This window comes from Podarcis raffonei, chromosome 2 (assembly GCF_027172205.1).
Source record: "Podarcis raffonei isolate rPodRaf1 chromosome 2, rPodRaf1.pri, whole genome shotgun sequence".
NCBI classification, from domain to species: domain Eukaryota; kingdom Metazoa; phylum Chordata; class Lepidosauria; order Squamata; family Lacertidae; genus Podarcis; species Podarcis raffonei.
In genome coordinates this window covers 52,756,271-52,775,697 of record NC_070603.1, presented here as the reverse complement: position 1 = coordinate 52,775,697, position 19,427 = coordinate 52,756,271, and the positions used below count along the sequence as shown (strand labels likewise).

The 19,427-nt window shown below is 42.4% G+C and overlaps 1 protein-coding gene across 1 annotated transcript in view; it reads left to right on the top strand.

Moving 5' to 3' along the window:
• The window catches only part of BOD1 (biorientation of chromosomes in cell division 1), a 66,203-nt gene extending 60,292 nt beyond the window's left edge, over positions 1–5,911 (top strand). Inside the window, exon 4 of the mRNA XM_053376621.1 lies at positions 4,781–5,911. Within this exon, the coding sequence (XP_053232596.1) occupies positions 4,781–4,997 (217 nt within the window). The 3' untranslated portion in view covers positions 4,998–5,911. The remainder of the gene's footprint in view (positions 1–4,780) is intronic.
• Positions 5,912–19,427: the final 13,516 nt, after the last annotated feature.

Sequence of the window (19,427 nt, the reverse complement as noted above, 5' to 3'; positions counted from 1 at the left end):
GACCCAAGGCCAACAAGTGGAGTATGACGAAATAAGTGTCGGGCAAGCGCTTGCGAGCCAGACACCAGGCACCACGGCTGCAGCTGCTCTGAGCCCCCGCTCCCCTCCCCCAGCACAGGTGATAAGCATCAACTTCTGCAAATGAGCAGTGAGAAAGCACCTGAAGAGACGCTGGCAAAGGGTTATCAGACAGACCAGCCATTCATCGGAGGCTGCTTTAATTAGATTTGGTTGACCCCCCCTCCCTTTCCCCTGCAGAGAAATAGCCAAGTGCAACATTTATAATTTGCCAAAGAGGAGGGGAAGGCATTTTTTTCCCTCCCTGCTGCTGAAAAGGAAGCTTCTATAGTTCAGTCTCTCCTGTTGCCAGCGTTTGCAAATGTTCCCAGGCTCCTTGGAACTGAAGGAGAAGTGCCTCTGTAGTTCTCCCATATACTCTCACAGAAATTAGGGGTCGTCTATAAAGTATGACACCGTTTAAAGTCTAAATTTCATTTTTTTAAAAATAATATTTATTAAGAGTTTAAAGATTACAGAAAGAAAAAGAAAAAAAGAGTTAAACAGAACAGAACAATACAATACAAGAAAAACAAAAACACTACTTATCTTAACAAAACAAAAACAAAAAACAGAAACAATTAAAAACACATCCAATATTTCCATATCTTATCTTTCATTTACTTGTTTCAGCGACCTCCTCACACCTCCCTTTTTTGTATTCCAGTTCAGTTAGCTATTTCAGCAAATCCTTTCCATCTTTCTCAGTTTTTGTCCTATAATTTATCTTAACACAATCTAACCTTATTTTTTCCCTTTAGTCCATTAACAATCTATTTTTACTTAATTCTTTATAACATTTCTACTAAAGCCATATAACTTCATTCCAGCTCTTCTCCCTGGTCTCGGATTCTGCCAGTCATTTCCGCCAGTTCCATGTAGTCCATCAACTTCATCTGCCATTCTTCCCGGGTGGGTAAATCTTGTGTCTTCCAATACTTTGCGATGAGTATTCTTGCTGCTGTTGTAGCATACATAAAGAAAGTTCTATCCTTCTTTGGCACCAATTGGCCGACCATGCCCAGGAGAAAGGCCTCTGGTTTCTTCAGGAAGGTATATTTAAATACCTTTTTCATTTCGTTATAAATCATCTCCCAGAATGTCTTAATCCTTGGGCACGTCCACCAAAGGTGAAAAAATGTACCTTCAGTCTCATTACATTTCCAACATTTATTGTCAGGTAAGTTATAAATTTTTGCAAGCTTGACTGGTGTCATGTACCACCTGTAAATCATTTTCATTAAATCCTCTCTTAAGGCATTACATGCCGTAAACTTCATACCTGTGGTCCATAACTGTTCCCAGTCAGCTATCATAATGTTGTGTCCAACATCTTGTGCCCATTTAATCATAGCAGATTTCACCATTTCATCCTGAGTGTTCCATTTCAACAGCAAGTTATACATTCTTGACAAATTCTTAATTTTGGGGTCTAACAATTCTGTTTCCAATTTTGATTTTTCCACCTGGTAGCCAAGTTTTTTGTCCAAATTATATGCATCCATTACTGTATTTTTTGCACCATAACACTCACTTTTTTCCTCCTAGAAAGTAAGGGGAAATGTCTGTGCGTGTTATGGAGGGAATGCCTACGGGTGGAATGCCTACGGATTTTCCTCCTCTAAAAACTACGTGCGTGTTATGGTCGGGTGCGTGTTATAGAGCGAAAAATACGGTATTTGGTAGTAATGGAGCCAGTCTCGCACTCTATTTTTTAATTTTTCAAAGCTCTGCAGTTTTATTCTGTCTCCCTCTTGTTCCAGAATTTCCCAATATTTTGGCCATTTGGCCTCCATATTGAGTTTTTTCTGAGCCTTCGCTTCCATTGGTGACAACCATGTTGGGGTTTTATTTTCTAGCAAGTCCTTATACCTTATCCAGACATTAAACAGTGCTTTTCTGACAATATGGTTTTTAAACGCTTTATGTGCTTTAACCTTGTCATACCACAAATATGCATGCCAACCAAATACATTGTTGAAACCTTCTAAGTCCAACACATCAGTATTTTCAAGAAGCAGCCATTCTCTCAGCCAGCAAAAAGCGGCTGATTCATAATAAAGTTTAAGGTCTGGCAGGGCAAATCCACCTCTTTCTTTAGCATAAAGTCTAAATTTCAGTGTGTGTGTGTGTGTGTGTGCATGAAGAGAGGGGGTGATTTACAAAGATTATATCCTATATAGGAGTAAACATTTCTGCTTTTATAGCCACTGTCGCCTATGTGTCTTATTTTAATTGTATTTTAATGGCTTATTATATTTTGATTATGTAAGCCATGCAGATCCTCCAAATGTGTCTATTTTCCAGGGACATCCCTGGAATGTCCCACTTTCCCTTAGGATGTCCCTATTTACATTGGATAAATGTTGGAAGGTATCGCATTATCTGACCCTCAAGCTGTCTGAAAGCAATCCTGTATAGGGAAGTTTTTTATGTTTAATGTATTATTATGATTTTATATATGTTGGAAGCTGCCCAGAGTGGCTGGGGCAACCCAGTAAGATGCGTGGGGTATGAATAGCAATATTATCATTATGGAATAGGGAGGCCCCCATTTTCATCGGAGAAATGTTGCAGGGTATGAACCATGTTGAAGGGCAGCATACATAAAGGCCCATATAAATGAATATTTAAAATATAGAGGCAACCGGTCCCCAACAGACCTGGTGGGGCTGCTAGGTTGTCAGGGAGGCATGGCACCAAGGTCACAGGGCGTGGCCAAAGAGGTCACAAGGGAGTGGCCAATGCTTCCTTTCATAAGTAAGCTCCACACAGCACAGTGGAGTTCATTTCTCAATGAAATGAATAGGGTTGTGGAAGGAACCACAAGTGCTTGGGAAGTTTATTTTAAAAACTAACCCTAGCCTTTTGTTCTTCATTATCATCTCCTTTATAAAAAAAACAGAGACATTAACCGGAATCTGACATCACGTTTCAACCAGTATTTCCTCCCTTGCCACAAGTTTCCTACACCATCCCTTGATGTATCCTTTGTCTTAAGATGGCTGCTTCTCATTGAGAAGTAAACTTGTGTCTGGGCTACACCTTAAGGTTACCAGTTATTTTTCAGTGAATCCAGGGACACTTTTCAACTTTATTAGGAATGATAGGATTTTGTCTGGGGACTGATTTCTAAGTCCAGGGACTGTCCCCGGGAAACTGGGACGTCTGGTAAACTTACTATACCTGCACCATGTGGTGGTGGGTTGCCACATGACTGAATATGCTTTACAAATGTTTTCCTTGCACGTCTTACAGGCATGAATGAGGTTCCAATCTATGAGATGTCCAGCTTTCGTCCAGCTGGAAGGTAGCCTACTGCTCAAAGTTAAGAGTCACCATTGTTGCTTCACCTCTGTCCCACCCCATCTTTGCATCTGGCCCAACCCACCACAGGTATACGGCCCCCAGCAAATTGCCCGTGAGTGCATGGGGCTTTGGGCTAAAAAGAAATGTACCCCACCCCTGCCCTAAACCAGCAGTTTTCTAATTGCAGTCCTACAACCTGATCTTAAATTCATTACACCAAAGTAAGATGCACTGCATTTATGGTGGTGATTATAATGAAGCACTGTGTACATACAGTCCTAAATAATGTCTAACTTTGTTTTAAGCTTTAAAAACACGGACCCACTGAGTTCCCTTTTCACAGAGTCATTTATGTATTTTCTCTTAGCTACAAACACTTCAAACCAGCATCTTCCAACTTCTTCGCTGGAGATGTGATATTAAAATGCTGATGAGCCAGCTGCATATCCCTTTTCTCCTAAAAATGCAAACTTTCCTTTTGGAGTCTTTAAAAAAAATATTCAAATTGCAAGAGGGCCAGCCAGCTGTTGCTCAGCATGACCTCCTTTACTAGGCAAAGCGCTTCGTCCCACTTAATATGTTCAGCATGGCAGACTGTCTTATGTGGCAACTTTGACAGGGGGATCATTACGCAACAATCTGCTTGCCTAACAAAAAAACTGTGAGTAAACTGACATTAAAATGATTTGCTAAAGTCCAGATTCACAAAGGGGCAGTCAACCCTTGCCATTTATTGTGATATTTGGCGTCACTCTGAAAACCTCAGTTCCCGGAGTCATCATGACTAACCCAATTTCATTTAAAAGAAAAAAGAAAAGGGCTTCTTAGCCATTATGGTTGTAAAGAAAGTAGGAAAAATACAACTGAAGGGTAACAAGCCACAAAACAAATAAAACAAATCTTACATTTTACTATCTTAATGAGGAACTCATTTTTATACCAGTCCTTGCTGTTTGCTTACTTAATACTGGCGACGCAAGGCGGCCAGGATTCAGAGAAAGGTCATGCTCGTTCACAGGAGAACCCTCCACTCTGCAGAAAAGGAAAAACTGCTTTTAAAACTGAACCATGCCTTCTCTTCCATGGTAGCCAGAGCTTTGCTTGCTCTGAGAGAAAAACAGCCCATGTGCACACGTGTAACTCCTTTGGATCCGATACCAGACGAATGAAGAGTTTCTGGTTAACCAGCAGGATTGCATTTTAAATACACACAAAAGTAAGTTGGAGAATTTGCAGATTTTCAGTTCTACAACTTACTACACAATAGTTTTCCCAGCCCACTTACATGTCCATTTAAGCCTGCTTGATCTCTTCAAACCACACAACACCTTTATGGATCATCCACAATTTCCCTTGACCTGTATTTTTATCTTATTGTGTACCAATTAATTCTCCCTTTCTCATTGTTCCACAGCTGCACCTTGCAAAAATCTGATCTTGCCCATGGAATTGAAGCTTGGGAAGCAAACTACCCATTTGGATTTTCTACGCATCTGATAAATTCCCATTCAGCAGGTAAGATTGGAACAACAAGAAAAGCACTTGGATACGGGAGAATTAATCATTACATGCTACAATCAAGTTACAGGTCAGGTGAAAGTGTGGACAAGCCCTTCATGAGCACCCAATGAACTACAAAGCGGAAGAGGAGCATTGCGTGGGTCTGTGAACTTGTTCTGCCTCAGTGCATTGGGAATGCCAAATTGTAGTTTCTTCTTTGAGATTATTATAAATACTTTCAAAGTACAGTGTGGGAGTGTGGCTGACATGCAAAAACTTCTGTCAACAGAAGGAAGAAACCCATACAGACAAAGGGCCAGGATCAGCCTTCTGGGAATGGGAGAAATCAGTGCTCTGTGAACAGAGTTCACTTCTAGTTTTACAGCACTCTAAGAAGTAGATAGTCAGAGAGATGCTAAGAGAGTATACTTCACACACACACACACACACACACACACACACACACACACACACCAATCATTACAAAACCAAAATGGCACCACCCAGGAAAACAAGCGCTGTGACATAATGTTCACAGCAGAACCTCAAGGTTTACAGAAATAGAAAAAAGAAATATTGAGAAAACAATTCCTTAGGGGATAAAATTGCTAATTAGGTGCTAATTTGCTACTAAAACAGGTTCAAGATCCTTGGGTTAACTCACAAAACCCTAAACAACTGGGGCACATAAGGGCTGCTGGATTCCTTATTCTCCACATCAGTCCCTGGTGAGGCACTTTTAGTGGTCCCCTGAGGCTTAGTCGGGGTCCATGTCTTTAATGTGGCAGGTCCTGCCCTGTGGAACTCCCTGCCAATAGATGTCCAGCAGGAGTCATCCTTGCTTTCTTTTAGACATATTTTTAAAAACATACTGTTCAGACAGAAATTTTGATTTTGACATTTTTAACAACCAGTTTTTATTGACATGTTACTGAAGTTTTTTTAACCAGTCATTATTGCATTATGTTTTTATGTTGTGTGCTGCCTTGCTATATTTCCTATGAACGTGTTGTTTATAAACACTGAAATAAATTAAATATATATGGCTCTGTTCTGCTCTCCCCAACCTGTCCCTCTAAAATTATTCAGTCTCCCCAGTCCTCCATCTACTATAAATGCAGGAGCCACATCCAGGAACTGAGGAAAGGCGACTGTTCCTCAACTAGATGGGTCCTCTCTGGCCTAATGTCACCCTGAGTGTTTCAGCCCCAAGCACCTAGGCATTTTCCTGGCTACATAACTGCCTTGCGATTGGCTGGATAATGCCAGCTGTAAGTCAAGACCTGAGTCTAAAACTCTTTAAAGTGGATTGTGGTTCACAGTCTTTTTGTATCTCAGTCCCTCAACTCACCATCTACACATGTGAGGAGACTAGAGGCCTGTTTGCAAGTAGCTATGACTAGATAGAGTTGAACTAAAAGGTGATCTTTTGTTATTTTCTCAAAGCAACGTTCTCCCTCTTCCATTTGTCCTCATCTTTTCTTTTATTTATTAATAAATGCCATTGTTAGGGTTTTGCATGGATTTGTGCCAAAACTATTGGGTTATTCTAAGCTCTCACATACCTGGTTACTTAGTTCATACCGTGTGTGTGAGAGAGAGAGTGGAATTTGGCAGAGAAAAATGAATTACTTTGGTCTCTAGGGAGGGACAGGTAAGCTGGATATTATCTTTGCTTCCCATTGTAACTATCTCCCCAGAAAGCACACTCCCATTTGGTGTTAGAGGGCAGCCTCCTTCATAGCCTCTGGCATGACTGGTCTACCCACACCAGCAGTTGTGGAAGGAAGGGAGTACACACACACCAAAAACCAGAAAATGGAAATTCCTTGCATTTGTGTTGTGCAGAAGGAAGGAACCAAAGCAAAGATTGAATCTGGAAATGCGAAGCTGCTCCACTCACTCCAAACAAGTGAGTGCATCTGGCCTGTGGAGGGGGAAAGAGGGGGAAAGTACTCGCTCAGGGAAGAGGAGGGAGAAAGCCAAAAAAAAAAAAAAAAGGAGATAAAATAAGGGTGACATGAGGGAAGACAAAGGACAAGAAGGAAATTTTTCAGGGGGGCGGCAGATCATGTTTCAAAAAAGAAACCTAAGGAGACCAAAACACCCCAAAAACAACAATGTGGAGACTGATCCTGTTCAGAGTGCTGACTACCAGTTGGAAAAGAAAGGAAAATGGAGGAGAGAGAATGGAGTATTGGGGAGATCACAGGGAGTTGGCTGGAAGCCTGAATGGGAACAGGAGCACTCTCCGCAGTGCAGTGTTTTGTTGCAGGTCCCACTTAATGAGAGGTCCTCACTGCATCACTTGGAAATTCACCGATATTCCCTCAGACAGCACTCGCTTTTTCAAGCTTGGCCTCTCTTGCTTATGGGCCTGCACAAATAATCACAATTTTAAGCTCAGATGGTCCCACTTGCTCCATTGTTTGGTGTGTGTGTGATGCTTGTGTTTAGTTTAGACATCAACAGGACTCTATGTACCTGCAATTTCAAGAAAAAGAAAAACGTTGATATGACTACTCTCCAACATTCAGGTAGTTGGGCCGCCACACATGATCATCTGCCAGCGAGCTTCTCATTGGGTAGGATGACAGTGTCAAATTTTTAAGATGAAGGTGCCAGAGAAACATCGACATCACACCTCTCACTCAAAGTATTTGTAATGCAGAAAGACGGCCCAAAGTAGCTATCCCGATTCTGGCACACAGTGCCTTGTGCCAGCCAAAACCCAAGTAAAGAGGCTCTAGCACACTGGAACCTGAGGTTTCTTTCTTTCTATTAGCGTCACCTGCTTGCTGAAGAAGTGAGCAAATGGGGCTTTTGCTGCCAAACTCTGTGGCCACCCTTGCGGTGTGCAAATAAACAGGTGACATGATCTGAGTCCCATAAATCCCTAACTAATTTTGAAAGACTCTGAACATTTAATAAAGAGTTTCACAGTTTAAGTAGCAGCCAGTCGTTACAATTTTGGAAGTACTGAGGCTGCCTGGAAACTGTCAGCAGACAGGTACCTCTCAGATGGCAACATGGACAGTCGTGGCAGTTGTATCATGGTCCAGCTTGTTTTCCTTTGCAATAATATTCCCTAAGTAAAAAAATAAAATAAAAAATCAGCTGGAACTACATGGGATACTTTTGCGATACGTCCTTGCAAGGGAGGTTTAAGCACATGGAATGGAAAAATCAGATCACTGGAGATGAATGTATTCACTGACTCTCACTGACAAAATAATACAATTCTATGATTCTAAGAAAAAAATGCCTAAATTTAAGCAACTGCTAACACCCAGTTCTATCTGACCAACACTCACTGAGTTTCCCCCATCTGCTCTCTCCAGCACACTGTGCTGACAAACATATCAGCATCACTTCCACAAGTAAGCAACCTTGCTTGTTAAGTGATAATGCTCCATATCTAAAAATGGATTTGAGAAAGTTGCCTCTTTAGAAAAGACCTAAGCACGCTGCACTTCCTTTGAATAAATCACAGCCCAGTCCTAAGCTTATTTACTTTAGAACTACGTTCCGCTCAGTTCAATGAGGCTGACTCCCAAGTAAGTGTATACAGATTTATGCACCAAAGTTTAACATATGATGCTCAGTTATGTCTCCAGTGTGCCAGTGTGGTGTAGTGGTTAAGAGTTATGGACTCGTAATCTGGTGAACCGGGTTCGCGTCTCCGCTCCTCCACATGCAGCTGCTGGGTGACCTTGGGCTAGTCACACTTCTTTGAAGTCTCTCAGCCCCACTCACCTCACAGAGTGTTAGTTGTGGGGGAGGAAGGGAAAGGAGAATGTTAGCCACTTTGAGACTCCCTAGGGTAGTGATAAAGCGGGATATCAAATCCAAAAAATCCAAAACTCCTTTATCTCTGTTGTTTCCCCCCTCCCACTTTTTATAAGCTAGCTGTCTTTTCTGTACTGATCTTCCGCTTCAGATTGCAGCTTCCATGGTTATTGGGGGGAGGGGGAGGTGATGAGAAAGAAACCTGGAGAATGGTGAGTTGAGTAATATGTAGTTTAGTTTTTATAGTTTGACGTTCAAATCACTTTAACCTGCAGCATAATATTTTGCTAGTTGTTTTGTGCTCCAGTGACAAAGGCAGGCAGGTGCGAACCCACCTTTTGCTCCAGTGTAGTCAAGCCTTTGACTTGTGTTCTGTGCTGAAACCAAAGCTATGACTTTGGAGACCCCACAGGAAACCTAATAGGAAAGCAACTTCTAGAAGCAAGTTCTGTTGTAGAGTTCATGTGTTCATGTGACCCTTTCCATCTTCTGCTCAGGTTGTATATACAGTGGAACCTTGGTTCTCAAACTGCTTAGTTGACGAACAAATCGACTCCCAAATGCTGTAAACCCGGAAGTAAGTGTTCCAGTTTTTGAACATTTTGGGGAAGCCGAACGTCTGATGCAGCTTCCACTTGAGTGTAGGAAGCTCCTGCAGCCAATCGGAAGCCGCACCTTGGTTTTCAAATGTTTTGGGAATTGAACGGACTCCCGGAACAAATTAAGTTCAAGAACCAAGGTTCCACTGTATGTGTAAATAAACTCATACATGATAAAGTCTCCAGTGACCTATATTCCAAGGAAACTGAAACCAAGCTATGTGCTGGCGCCCCTAAAGTTTCTCACCACACAGAGATTGGGCTGTACACAGGGGGGTTTTCCACTGGAACTCACCGGAACTCAGTTCCAGCACCACTCAGGTGGGCACCATTGCTGTTCTAAGAGAATGAGGGTGTTCATGGTGAGTTCTGGTACCTCTTTTTCTAGAAAAATAGCGTGGCTGTGCATAACAATATTATCTCCATAGTCACAGAGTACTAGAAATGGAAACAAATCCTAAATGTTTATTAAGAGACCCTAGTCATCTTCTTGGCCATCTTCATAGCAGGAACAAGGACTTGGAAAGGTCTATATTAAAAGTGGTTACACAATATAAACAGAAACTAACATCAGCATGAACCTTGTCTAAACAGGCCACTTACCTGCTCATTTTAGGGTGGTTCTCCCTCTCTGTGCCTCCACTTGGTCTTTGAACATTCCTGGTACTCCATGTCAAACAAGGGACAATTACACTCTTCACTGAACACAAAAACAAAACTTGCATAATATAAGGTTGTACTCTGGGAGCAAAAGGACATTGCTGGAGCAGCAGCAATAATGGCGCCAAATAGCACTTTGAATGTTCCTTTACATCTCTGATTGTTGATTAAGCCTTGGCATGTCTCTGTGCATGAACCCGTTGCACCAAAACAGGGTTGCGACACAGTGGTGGGGATTAAATGGATTGTGCAAACAGATCCTGGGGTGGGTAAATTAAGGGAAGCAAAATATGCAAAAGGTAATTTGGCCTTCGGGCTCCACTGCTTACTCCCATAAATCACTCTCCACTGTGTACGGGTGTGAAAGCCATACATGGGTGGATGAATTTAAATGCCACAAGGCACATCAGCAAGAAGTTACTAGTGATACTAGGCTGGAAAAAGTCATATTTGGAAGCAACAAAGCACAACCTCAACCCTCATTATCAGGATAAGATTGGACAAAGGGTTCCTGGGCTGCTGCTCGGTCATTGCATGCATGTTGTTTACACACGTACTAGGAGGGAGGGAGGGAAAAAATTAATTCAGTTTGCATTTAAAGGCAAACTTCCCAAATAACACACTTTCCACAACAATACGCCAGCTAAAACCAGCCATCCTTCAAAATTTGCTCATCTCTGAATTTTGCAGTGCAGTTCCTTATCCAAATAATGTGTACAAAAATGCATGTACTAGGGTAGAGTGCACATATGAAGCCTATATTACTGAAAATAACATACAAAAAGGCATTAAATTTGGGGAAATTGCTTTGTAAAAATGAGTCTTATTAGAATAAATTGGCACTGAAAAGCTGGTGAATTTTCAGGAGGTCTTTTTAAAAGAAACATTCACACACTAATATGGAAGTCTGGAAAGCTGAACTTAAAACTGGAAAAATTAGAAACTGGGAGGAATTGACTTTTTCAGATTTGCCCATTCCTAATACATGCATGTGTGCACACACACACACACACACACATGCGCAAACTAATCTAGCGCCATATAACAAAGCACCACGCATCTTTATAGTTTGGGAAGTACTATCCTGGCATGAGAAGCTAGCAAATAATGGTTTGCCACTCTTCCTATGCACAGAGATTCTGTTTCTTTAAATATATCTATACTACTGTTGGACAAACTTTCCTTTTATAACAAGGAAAATCACAATAACAATATTACACAAAGGGAAAGCAACAGCACAGCAATAAACACAGCAAAACAGGGCAGATCACTGATCAGTTCTTAAAGGCCAACTTGTCTATGGAAAGCCAGCATGAAGGACATTGTTCAAGCTTCCAGTGGAAGGGTGTTTTATAATTTTGGGGCAGCCACCTTTTGAAGGCTAATCGAGCCCCTCCCCCCACGAGATAGAATCCAGAGCAGAGCCTCCTCAGAAGGTCTTAAGTGCTCCTTCAGGAGGTGGCACTGGCTGTTTAGGACCTTGAAGGTAAGAACCAGAACTCTGAGTTGGGTTGAAAAAGACCAATAACCAATCTCAGTGCTTCCAAACAGATGGTATATATTAGCTCACAAATATAGTCATGCCACCACCTTCTGCTCCTGCATAGGTTTTTGCAGCATCTTCAAAGGCAGCCCCACATAGAGCACTTCTCATCTAGAAGTTGTCAATGAATGAATGAATGAATGAATGAATGAATGTACTTGGTCCCTGTCTCAAGACCAAATTCATTTTTCAAATAGCATTAACACAGCACACTGAGTTTTCTCACCACAGAACTAAATGGTCGGAAGCCGCAAGTGCATGCAAAATCTGATTTCTGCTCAAATGAAAGCTGGGTGGTTTTTTTGGTCTTAATTGGCACAGTGCCTTTGAAGATTTGGACTATCTATTTGCATTTTGCTTTCTGCACACTAAAGAGCCGTTTCACTGGGATCTTTGCTGCGGTAAAGGCTGCATACGGGGCGGGGGCGGGGGGGTTAGAATCATTTTTGGAAATTCCAAAAAAGTTAATTAGAAGTAATCACTGCACTGCGGTAATCTTGTGCTCTAGACTAAGCTCTGTTGGGTTTTGCTTTGTGCCAACCCTGCTAAAAATGCTATTTTCCGTGTGTGTGTGTGTGAGAGAGAGAGAGAGAGAGAGAGAGAGAGAGAGAGAATGTGTGATTGCTAACATTCATTATTTGCAGATGTGCAAATATTCCAAAAGGATACTTGAACTGTAGTCTGAAGCCAGGAACCAGGTTTACAAGAGGCTCCACGGAGTTAAATGCTCTGAGGCTCAGGCAGGCTTTAGCCTTCTGGTGTTCAATGCAAGCCATTCTCCTCCGCGAAAGCCACCTGCTCACATCTCCTCTTGCACTCTCGGGGCAGCAGAGGTCAATTTCATGCTACCTCTTATCTCCCTCATCTGGATCTTTTGCTTAGTTTCCCACTGCATGCTTCCCTATCACTCATCACATCTGGAGAGAAGGGATGCAACAGCCACATGTGGGAATCATATGCGGTAGAGGATTTTCATTAACCATTTATAGGCACTTAGCAGCATTTAGCGTGGTTTTGCAGGAATAGATGCCTAAAGAAACCTCACCAGCAGGCTATCACTATTTTGCAGGAAGGGATTCAAGGGCATATTGGAAAAATAAAATGTGGATTCAAGCACTCTGCTGCTGTAGTGCAACAAAGACGCTTCTTTTTTGAAGTGATGGATAATATGCTCCAAAAGTTTGGGATGAACGAATGATTGATGCATACCCTCCAACATTTCTCCAATGATAATAGGAATGTCCTATTCAACAACAACAATGTCCTATTCAACAACAACAACCATTTTTATTTTTATACCCCACCCATCTTTCTGGGTTGCCTCAGCCACTCTGGGCGGCTTCCAACAATAGAAAAACATAATAAAAAAATTAAACATTTAAAAACTTCCCTATATAGCGCTGCTTTCAGATCTCTTCTAAAGGCTATATAGTTACTTATATCCTTGGCTCGGGGGTCGCATCACTCCATACCCTCCTTTAATTGTTTTACTGTATGATACTAAATGAACTTATGTGACAAGCGATTCACAAATTCATAAAAATGCAATACAATGCAATAGGTATTTTCCAGGGTGTGTTTTGCAGTATAGAGAAGTTGTGAGATGGGTGGTAAAGAAGCACAAGTGTGACTTTGGAAGCCATTACTTCAAGTTTTCATGTCCTTTGAACCTTTTAAAAGAAAAACAGGTTATAGGATGGCTCTGTGATGGTAGAGATCTGCGGAGTCTTATAACTGTACAAAAAAAATCACCACACTGATTATAAGGATGTCAGACTTTTTGAGGGGAAAGAAAAACGAGATTCACAACACGGACTACAGGCCAGTTGTGTGAAAAACAAAGACAATTATTAATTAAGTAAATTACTGATTCACACTAATATTGGTTTGGCCTAGATTCTGCAGATGAAATGCATTTTTAGCTACTGAGTTACCAGACCAGGTGTGCTGTGCCTAGTGCAGAATGGATTCAATTACTGGCTTCATGCACTTCTCTCTCCATTAGTTCTACTGCATTGCAGACTCTGTGGAATGCATGGAATGGAAAATTAAGATGTGACATCGTTTTACCGAGAAATCTGTGCTCTGGGGCAGCTAGTTCTTGTAAATATAAACACATGCGGACCAACTAATGTCAATCTAACCTAAGTATTGTGGCTGTTTTTATTCTTGAAAGTCTAAAGAAGGAGCAGGCACAGGCAGTATCAGCTTGCAGCTGTTGTTCAAAAGAAGCTTTCTAAAGTTTGTATGCCCTCATACTGGGGTAGGAAACATGTGGTCCTCCGGATGTTGTTGGGCTACAACTCCCATCATCCCTGACCACCGGCCATGCTGGCTGGGGCTGATGGGAATTAGAGCCTAACAGCATCCGGAGGACCACAGTTTCTCCATTCCTCTTTGGATGGTAACAACTGATAGGCAAAATCCACAAACATGAGCATCGTTGATGGGAATTTGTGTTGTGCTCTTGGGGAAATCACCTTAAGCTCCTCCGATTCCTCTCCCGCTTGTTTTGCAAGTCACAATGAGAAGGTAACAGGTGATTTCTTTTCTTTTTTTGCTTTCTTCTCTTCTACCAGTGTCCACTTTGGGTGTGTTGATAGCTCCCTGGCAGTGGATCCTCACTGATCCACACTGGTTTTGTGCGTGTATCTGCAGCTTTCTTGCATCGGGGATTTGGACAGAAAGGAACTCGGAAAGAGCTGCTGCTTTCTTCTCACATTGTTTACATGTTTATGGTTCTAGGAGTGGGCGCCAAATGGATCACATTCTATCCCTCTTCTAGTGCCAGAGTTGGGATTAGTAGCCTAATCCACAGGTCCTCACATGAGGCAGCAGACTATATACGTGCATGTCAACTGCATGCAACAATCTTTGTGCACTCACAAATGGATAGTAATTTAATACTGCGGTGGTAGTACTTAAGAGTATTTTGGAGAAGGCCAGGTTTAATAATAATAATAATTGAGGAAAGAATATTTAATATAAGACAGGATGCCTCACCATTGTGCTGTATTTCCCCCACTCCCTCTCACAACACCAGTGTCAGAATGAGGGGAATGTGCTGTGCAATGAAATGTTGAATCATGCCTAGTTACCCAAAGAAGGAACAAAAATGTATGAGGCATCAGCATCTCTGAATTCCTTGCCACACCTGTGCCACCCTCATATAATAGTGCAAGATGCACTTTGATGCAAGTGGAAGGTATTGTTTTAGTGAACCTAAAGAAGAAAAGGCTACTTGGTTCACGGAGCCTGACACAACTCAGACAGAAGTAGGAGCGGTCTTCCTGACACCTGCAAGATCGAATGCTGCCCTGGAGAGCCTCTAAAATTAGACTGATCCCCAAGACAAATGGATTTGAATTACAACACTGAGATCCTGGGGATTTCGAAATCTCATCCACAGCGACCATATGTTTGAGCCTGCCATATCTATATGTGAGCATTCTCACATATGTAGCTCTGGCTTAAAGCATTGCAAAGAAAATATGACACTTCGTGTTTTCAGAGAGGGGGAAACCCGACAATATGAGTTATATGATCCACATATTTAAGGAGGTTAATCTGGGTTTTCATAGCTCTCACAGTTATTTGACCTCTCCAGCAATGCCTGCTCCTCACCAACAGTGTGTGAGAGAAAGTAGCCAAATTTACACCTGTGCTTCTCATGCATTGTGCTGTGGTCCTTCCTAGGCTGTGCTTATGGTACATTATAATGTGGTTTGATTGTAGACCGTGCACTTTCACTGTCTGGGTTGGTCCACTGCAACGTTTCGGATACAATGGACCTTAATTTGGTGAAGACTGCTGGAATAGATGTTTGTGATTAATTAATTAAATTTGCATAGCTGTTAGTAAATTATAAATAAATCCACACAGCAATCAAAATAATCTTGTTGGGTTAAGATACCCTCCACACTTACACATTTATGATTCTGTAAGCTGGAAAGCAAGCAATCACTCATGATCCTTATGAGGAAGTTCAAAATCAGTGGCATAATTGCATGAAAAACAACATGGTCACAGGAGGTATGTATGGCAGAGGATGGGAGGGCCAGAATGGTGAGCACAGACCACTGAGAAGCCACAGCTACCTCAGTGCAGGATTTTGTAGTGCCACCTGTCTCCTGCTCCTAAAAAAGACAACTTACGGCAGTTCCTGGCTCCTAAAAGCTAATACAGATATCCGTGTGGGTATAGCCTACTATCAGCTGCCACCGGTTTACTTTAACTTCTTAGCATCCCAAAGCCACCAACCTGCTATATGTTAGCTCTGTCCTGCTGCTCCCATAAGCCACATTTTGTAGGCAATTGTGATATCAAGTAGCCAGGTAGGAGACAGAGGAACATCAGATAGCCTTTCTTGTGAGGTGGGAAGAAATGCAGAAGGAGAACAATTACTTCTTCCTGTTTTTTAAAAGGTGGGACAATTTGCACTCTGGTAGTTCACACACACACACACACACACACACACACACACAAAGTCTATTAAAAAAAACAACCCTGAACACTAGTAGGGGGAGTTGGAGAGGACTACTCTCAAAATAAAGTCAAGATAACCCTCTTGTCAAGTCCAGCTGGCATCATGTCACCAGGCAAAATGCAACATGTTGAGAACAGAAGCGCTGGCTTCAAGGGGTGATATCTTGACCAATACAGTGAATAAGAGCCTCAACTAAATATTTGTTGTGCTTTAACCTTATCTTCTGGGAAGGCCCTTTCTGAAATTGCCATGCCTCAGACAAGCACGGGCCTCAAGCGTTGGCTTCCCCTCTGGCCTGCTTGCAATGGGCTGGCTCCTGTCCCCAGGGAGAGAGATGGCAAAGGGTCCTGGGATTGTCATCTGGTCCCTGAACTGTGCCGCTGTCCCTTATTATTTTTGTCTGCAAAACCCACTGAAGTAAATATCAAGTAATTATGGTGTTCTGAAGTGACCTTATGGAGCATGTGCTCAATTCCGTGGATCGCGGCCAAAGCTACTATTGTTGAGCTGATGCCAGGGCTTGGGAGAGCCCTGGCTCCCACTCACTGTTTTCTTTGGCTGAGCTCTATGGATTCTCAGCCTGGCAAGAAAGGCCCATTTTAAAAGTACTGGCAAGGGCTGTGCGGTTTGTCACACCATGGCACATGATTTAGGGCCTTGATTTAGGCTCAACACTGGAGCCTTTTGTTTAGCTGTGTTTGTACATCATTTGCAACTTTGTATTAGTTAATAAACGTCAGTTTGCTAAGAGTGTGGCACCGTCCGTAGAGCGGGGCAGGGTTTTCCCCTTGGATATACAACCCATGGTGAAAATAAGTGAGCAGATTTAGAACTGCTGTACCCATGAGGCAGAGGGTACAAAACCTACATAAATAAGGGCTTTTAATACAATGGCTGCTTTGGCAATAAGTCTAAAATAATTGGGTACTTAGTTGAAGCAGGAGAGTTTCTCAGCAGTGTCATAAGTATTCCTGCTAATAAACATGTATCACTTCTGATTCGCTGTCTTGCTGCAAACTTGCTTCAGCATGGCTCGTGCTGATGGTATGCTATGCCTTAGGCAGAACTGTATCTATAAAAGGACACACCAAGAGGCTGTCCCAGGCTCTGTGCCTTTGTTAATGCGCAAAGACAGGAGGAAAGCCATCTCCAGTGAGCCTCTTTAGAAGCATGAAAGGGAAGTCTTGAGCATAAACAGTGATTGAATTTTAGCATGCACATACACACATGGCATTTGTGATCTATTCAGGGCTCTGTGTTTGCCTGAGCTTGAGTCTGGACTAAAGTCGTGTTCTGATTCGATACATGATATCCAATCACAGAACATTTCAAGATTTGGACCTCTGCCATTGGCCCTTAAACTCTGAGTCATGATTCGCAGCTTGGAAGTTTAGACAGCCAATCACGTTGGAAGTGGGAGTGGTCCAGGCCTTCAGAAATGTATATAAGCAGTTGCTTTGCCCCGTTGTCCAGTTCCGTTAGTTCAATCAAGGTTCTTGCTGTTATCACTGTGTCTTGCCTTGTGGGAACCCACCTCCACTTCAGTATTGAGAGCCAGTGTGATGTTATTGTTAGATTACTGGATCAGGACCTGGGGAAGCAAGGTACGAATCATCACTCAGCCATCTGGCTGACCATGTATGCCACCCTGAGTTCCTTGAAGGGAAAGGTCATATATAAATGTAAGAAATAAAGAAACAAACAAACAAACAAACTGTGGCATTAGATACTGCAAGATGTGCCAAGGTAAGGAGACAGAAGAAGAAGAAGAGTTTGGATTTGATATCCCGCTTTATCACTACCCAAAGGAGTCTCAAAGCAGCTAACATTCCCCTTTCCCTTCCTCCCCCACAACAAACACTCTGTGAGGTGAGTGAGGCTGAGAGACTTCAAAGAAGTGTGACTGGCCCAAGGTCACCCAGCAGCTGCATGTGGAGGAGCAGAGACGCGAACCCGGTTCCCCAGATTACGAGTCTATCACTCTTAACCACTACACCACACTGGCAGGAAGAAAACATTCCTGCCATAAAAGAAATTGAATGCGGTAAATGGAAAAGGAAATTTCCCAAAACTATAGAGCCTAGAGAAGTCATGGTGTTGCTAGTGTGATGACTGGAAGAGCACTAAGCCAGAAGGAGCTTATCCCACCCCTCCAAGCAGTCACAACAAGACCACACCTCCTTGCCAGAAGGGAGCACCAGGAGTGCCCGTTCCCTGTCTCGAGCTCTAGAAAGTTGCTGGGGTGTTATTTCCAGTCACAGAAGGGAAGAGAGCTTGGTATTGCTGAAACTCACCTGCCAGGATTCTAAGAAGGACCTGGAAATGATTGTATCAGACATCACATTAGAGCCACAGTTCTTTGTTTTGTGCATCTCCCATTTTCTAACACACAATCATGAGGACTCGAAATGTTCATTTAAAGAAAGCTGAGTCAGAATCTGCAGACCAAGTATACAGACACAAGCGAACACACAAGCAGAAAGCCCATGTGTACGTACAGACCTTGAGAATACTTTCATTTGCTAAGTCCTGCAATCTTATTGTCACCATTCCAGAAATGTCAGCTATGGAACAGTGAGCCACATCTTGTTCTCCCTCTTGGATTAGCTTTGAATCTGCCAACTTTAAACCCCTCGGCTTCAATCCTATACACACCTCCTTGAGAGTAAATCCCCCTGGGCTCACTGGGACTTACTTCTGAGTAGACAAGGCTCTGTCTGTTGGTTGCTTTTTATCATGCGTAGCAGAAGCGGCACAGTTTGTTTTCAACAACCAGCAGATCTTTGGTCTGCTTAGCTGCTGCCAGTGTGGAAGGACACATAATTGGCTTCTAGCGAGTATACAAACTACTCAAAGATGCTAATGTTACAATTAGCACTTGTAACCTCACGGATGGTGCCGGATATGACGCCTCTAAGGACACAACTGGTGCTGTATGTGTGTGCTGTGCCAAGGAAATTTGGTTTCTGTGCCAAGAACAGTGACACTCTGCAACCTGGAGGCATCGTACAAATTAAGCAAAGCTGCACACAATGGCTTGTTCCGCACAATTTGCCCAGCTTCTATTAGCTGGCCAGGAGCAGGGGGGACACAAGAAGCAGTGATGCCAAGCACTGAAGATCATTTAAAATTTTGAGGAGGACTAGAATCTCCAGACCCTTTTAATATGGTATGGCATTATTTTATTCCATACACAGTAAATAATACATTTTCCAGACAACAATAATCACAGGCCTGGCATATTTGGCAATTTGCATGCATATCATACATAATTTTGATAGTTTTTATTTTTTCAGATGTTAACCTTGCTGTCTTCCTTACATAAGAGAACTATTCTAATCAATCTATTGCTGTGTTCATATAGCATACATGTCTAAGACAAAATTTGGTTCTCCACCTCTTTTATGTTTCCCCTTTTTGGGTCCTTGCGCTCCTTGTTTGGTACCTATTGGGGGGGATGTGATAAAATTGTTTACAAAAAGAA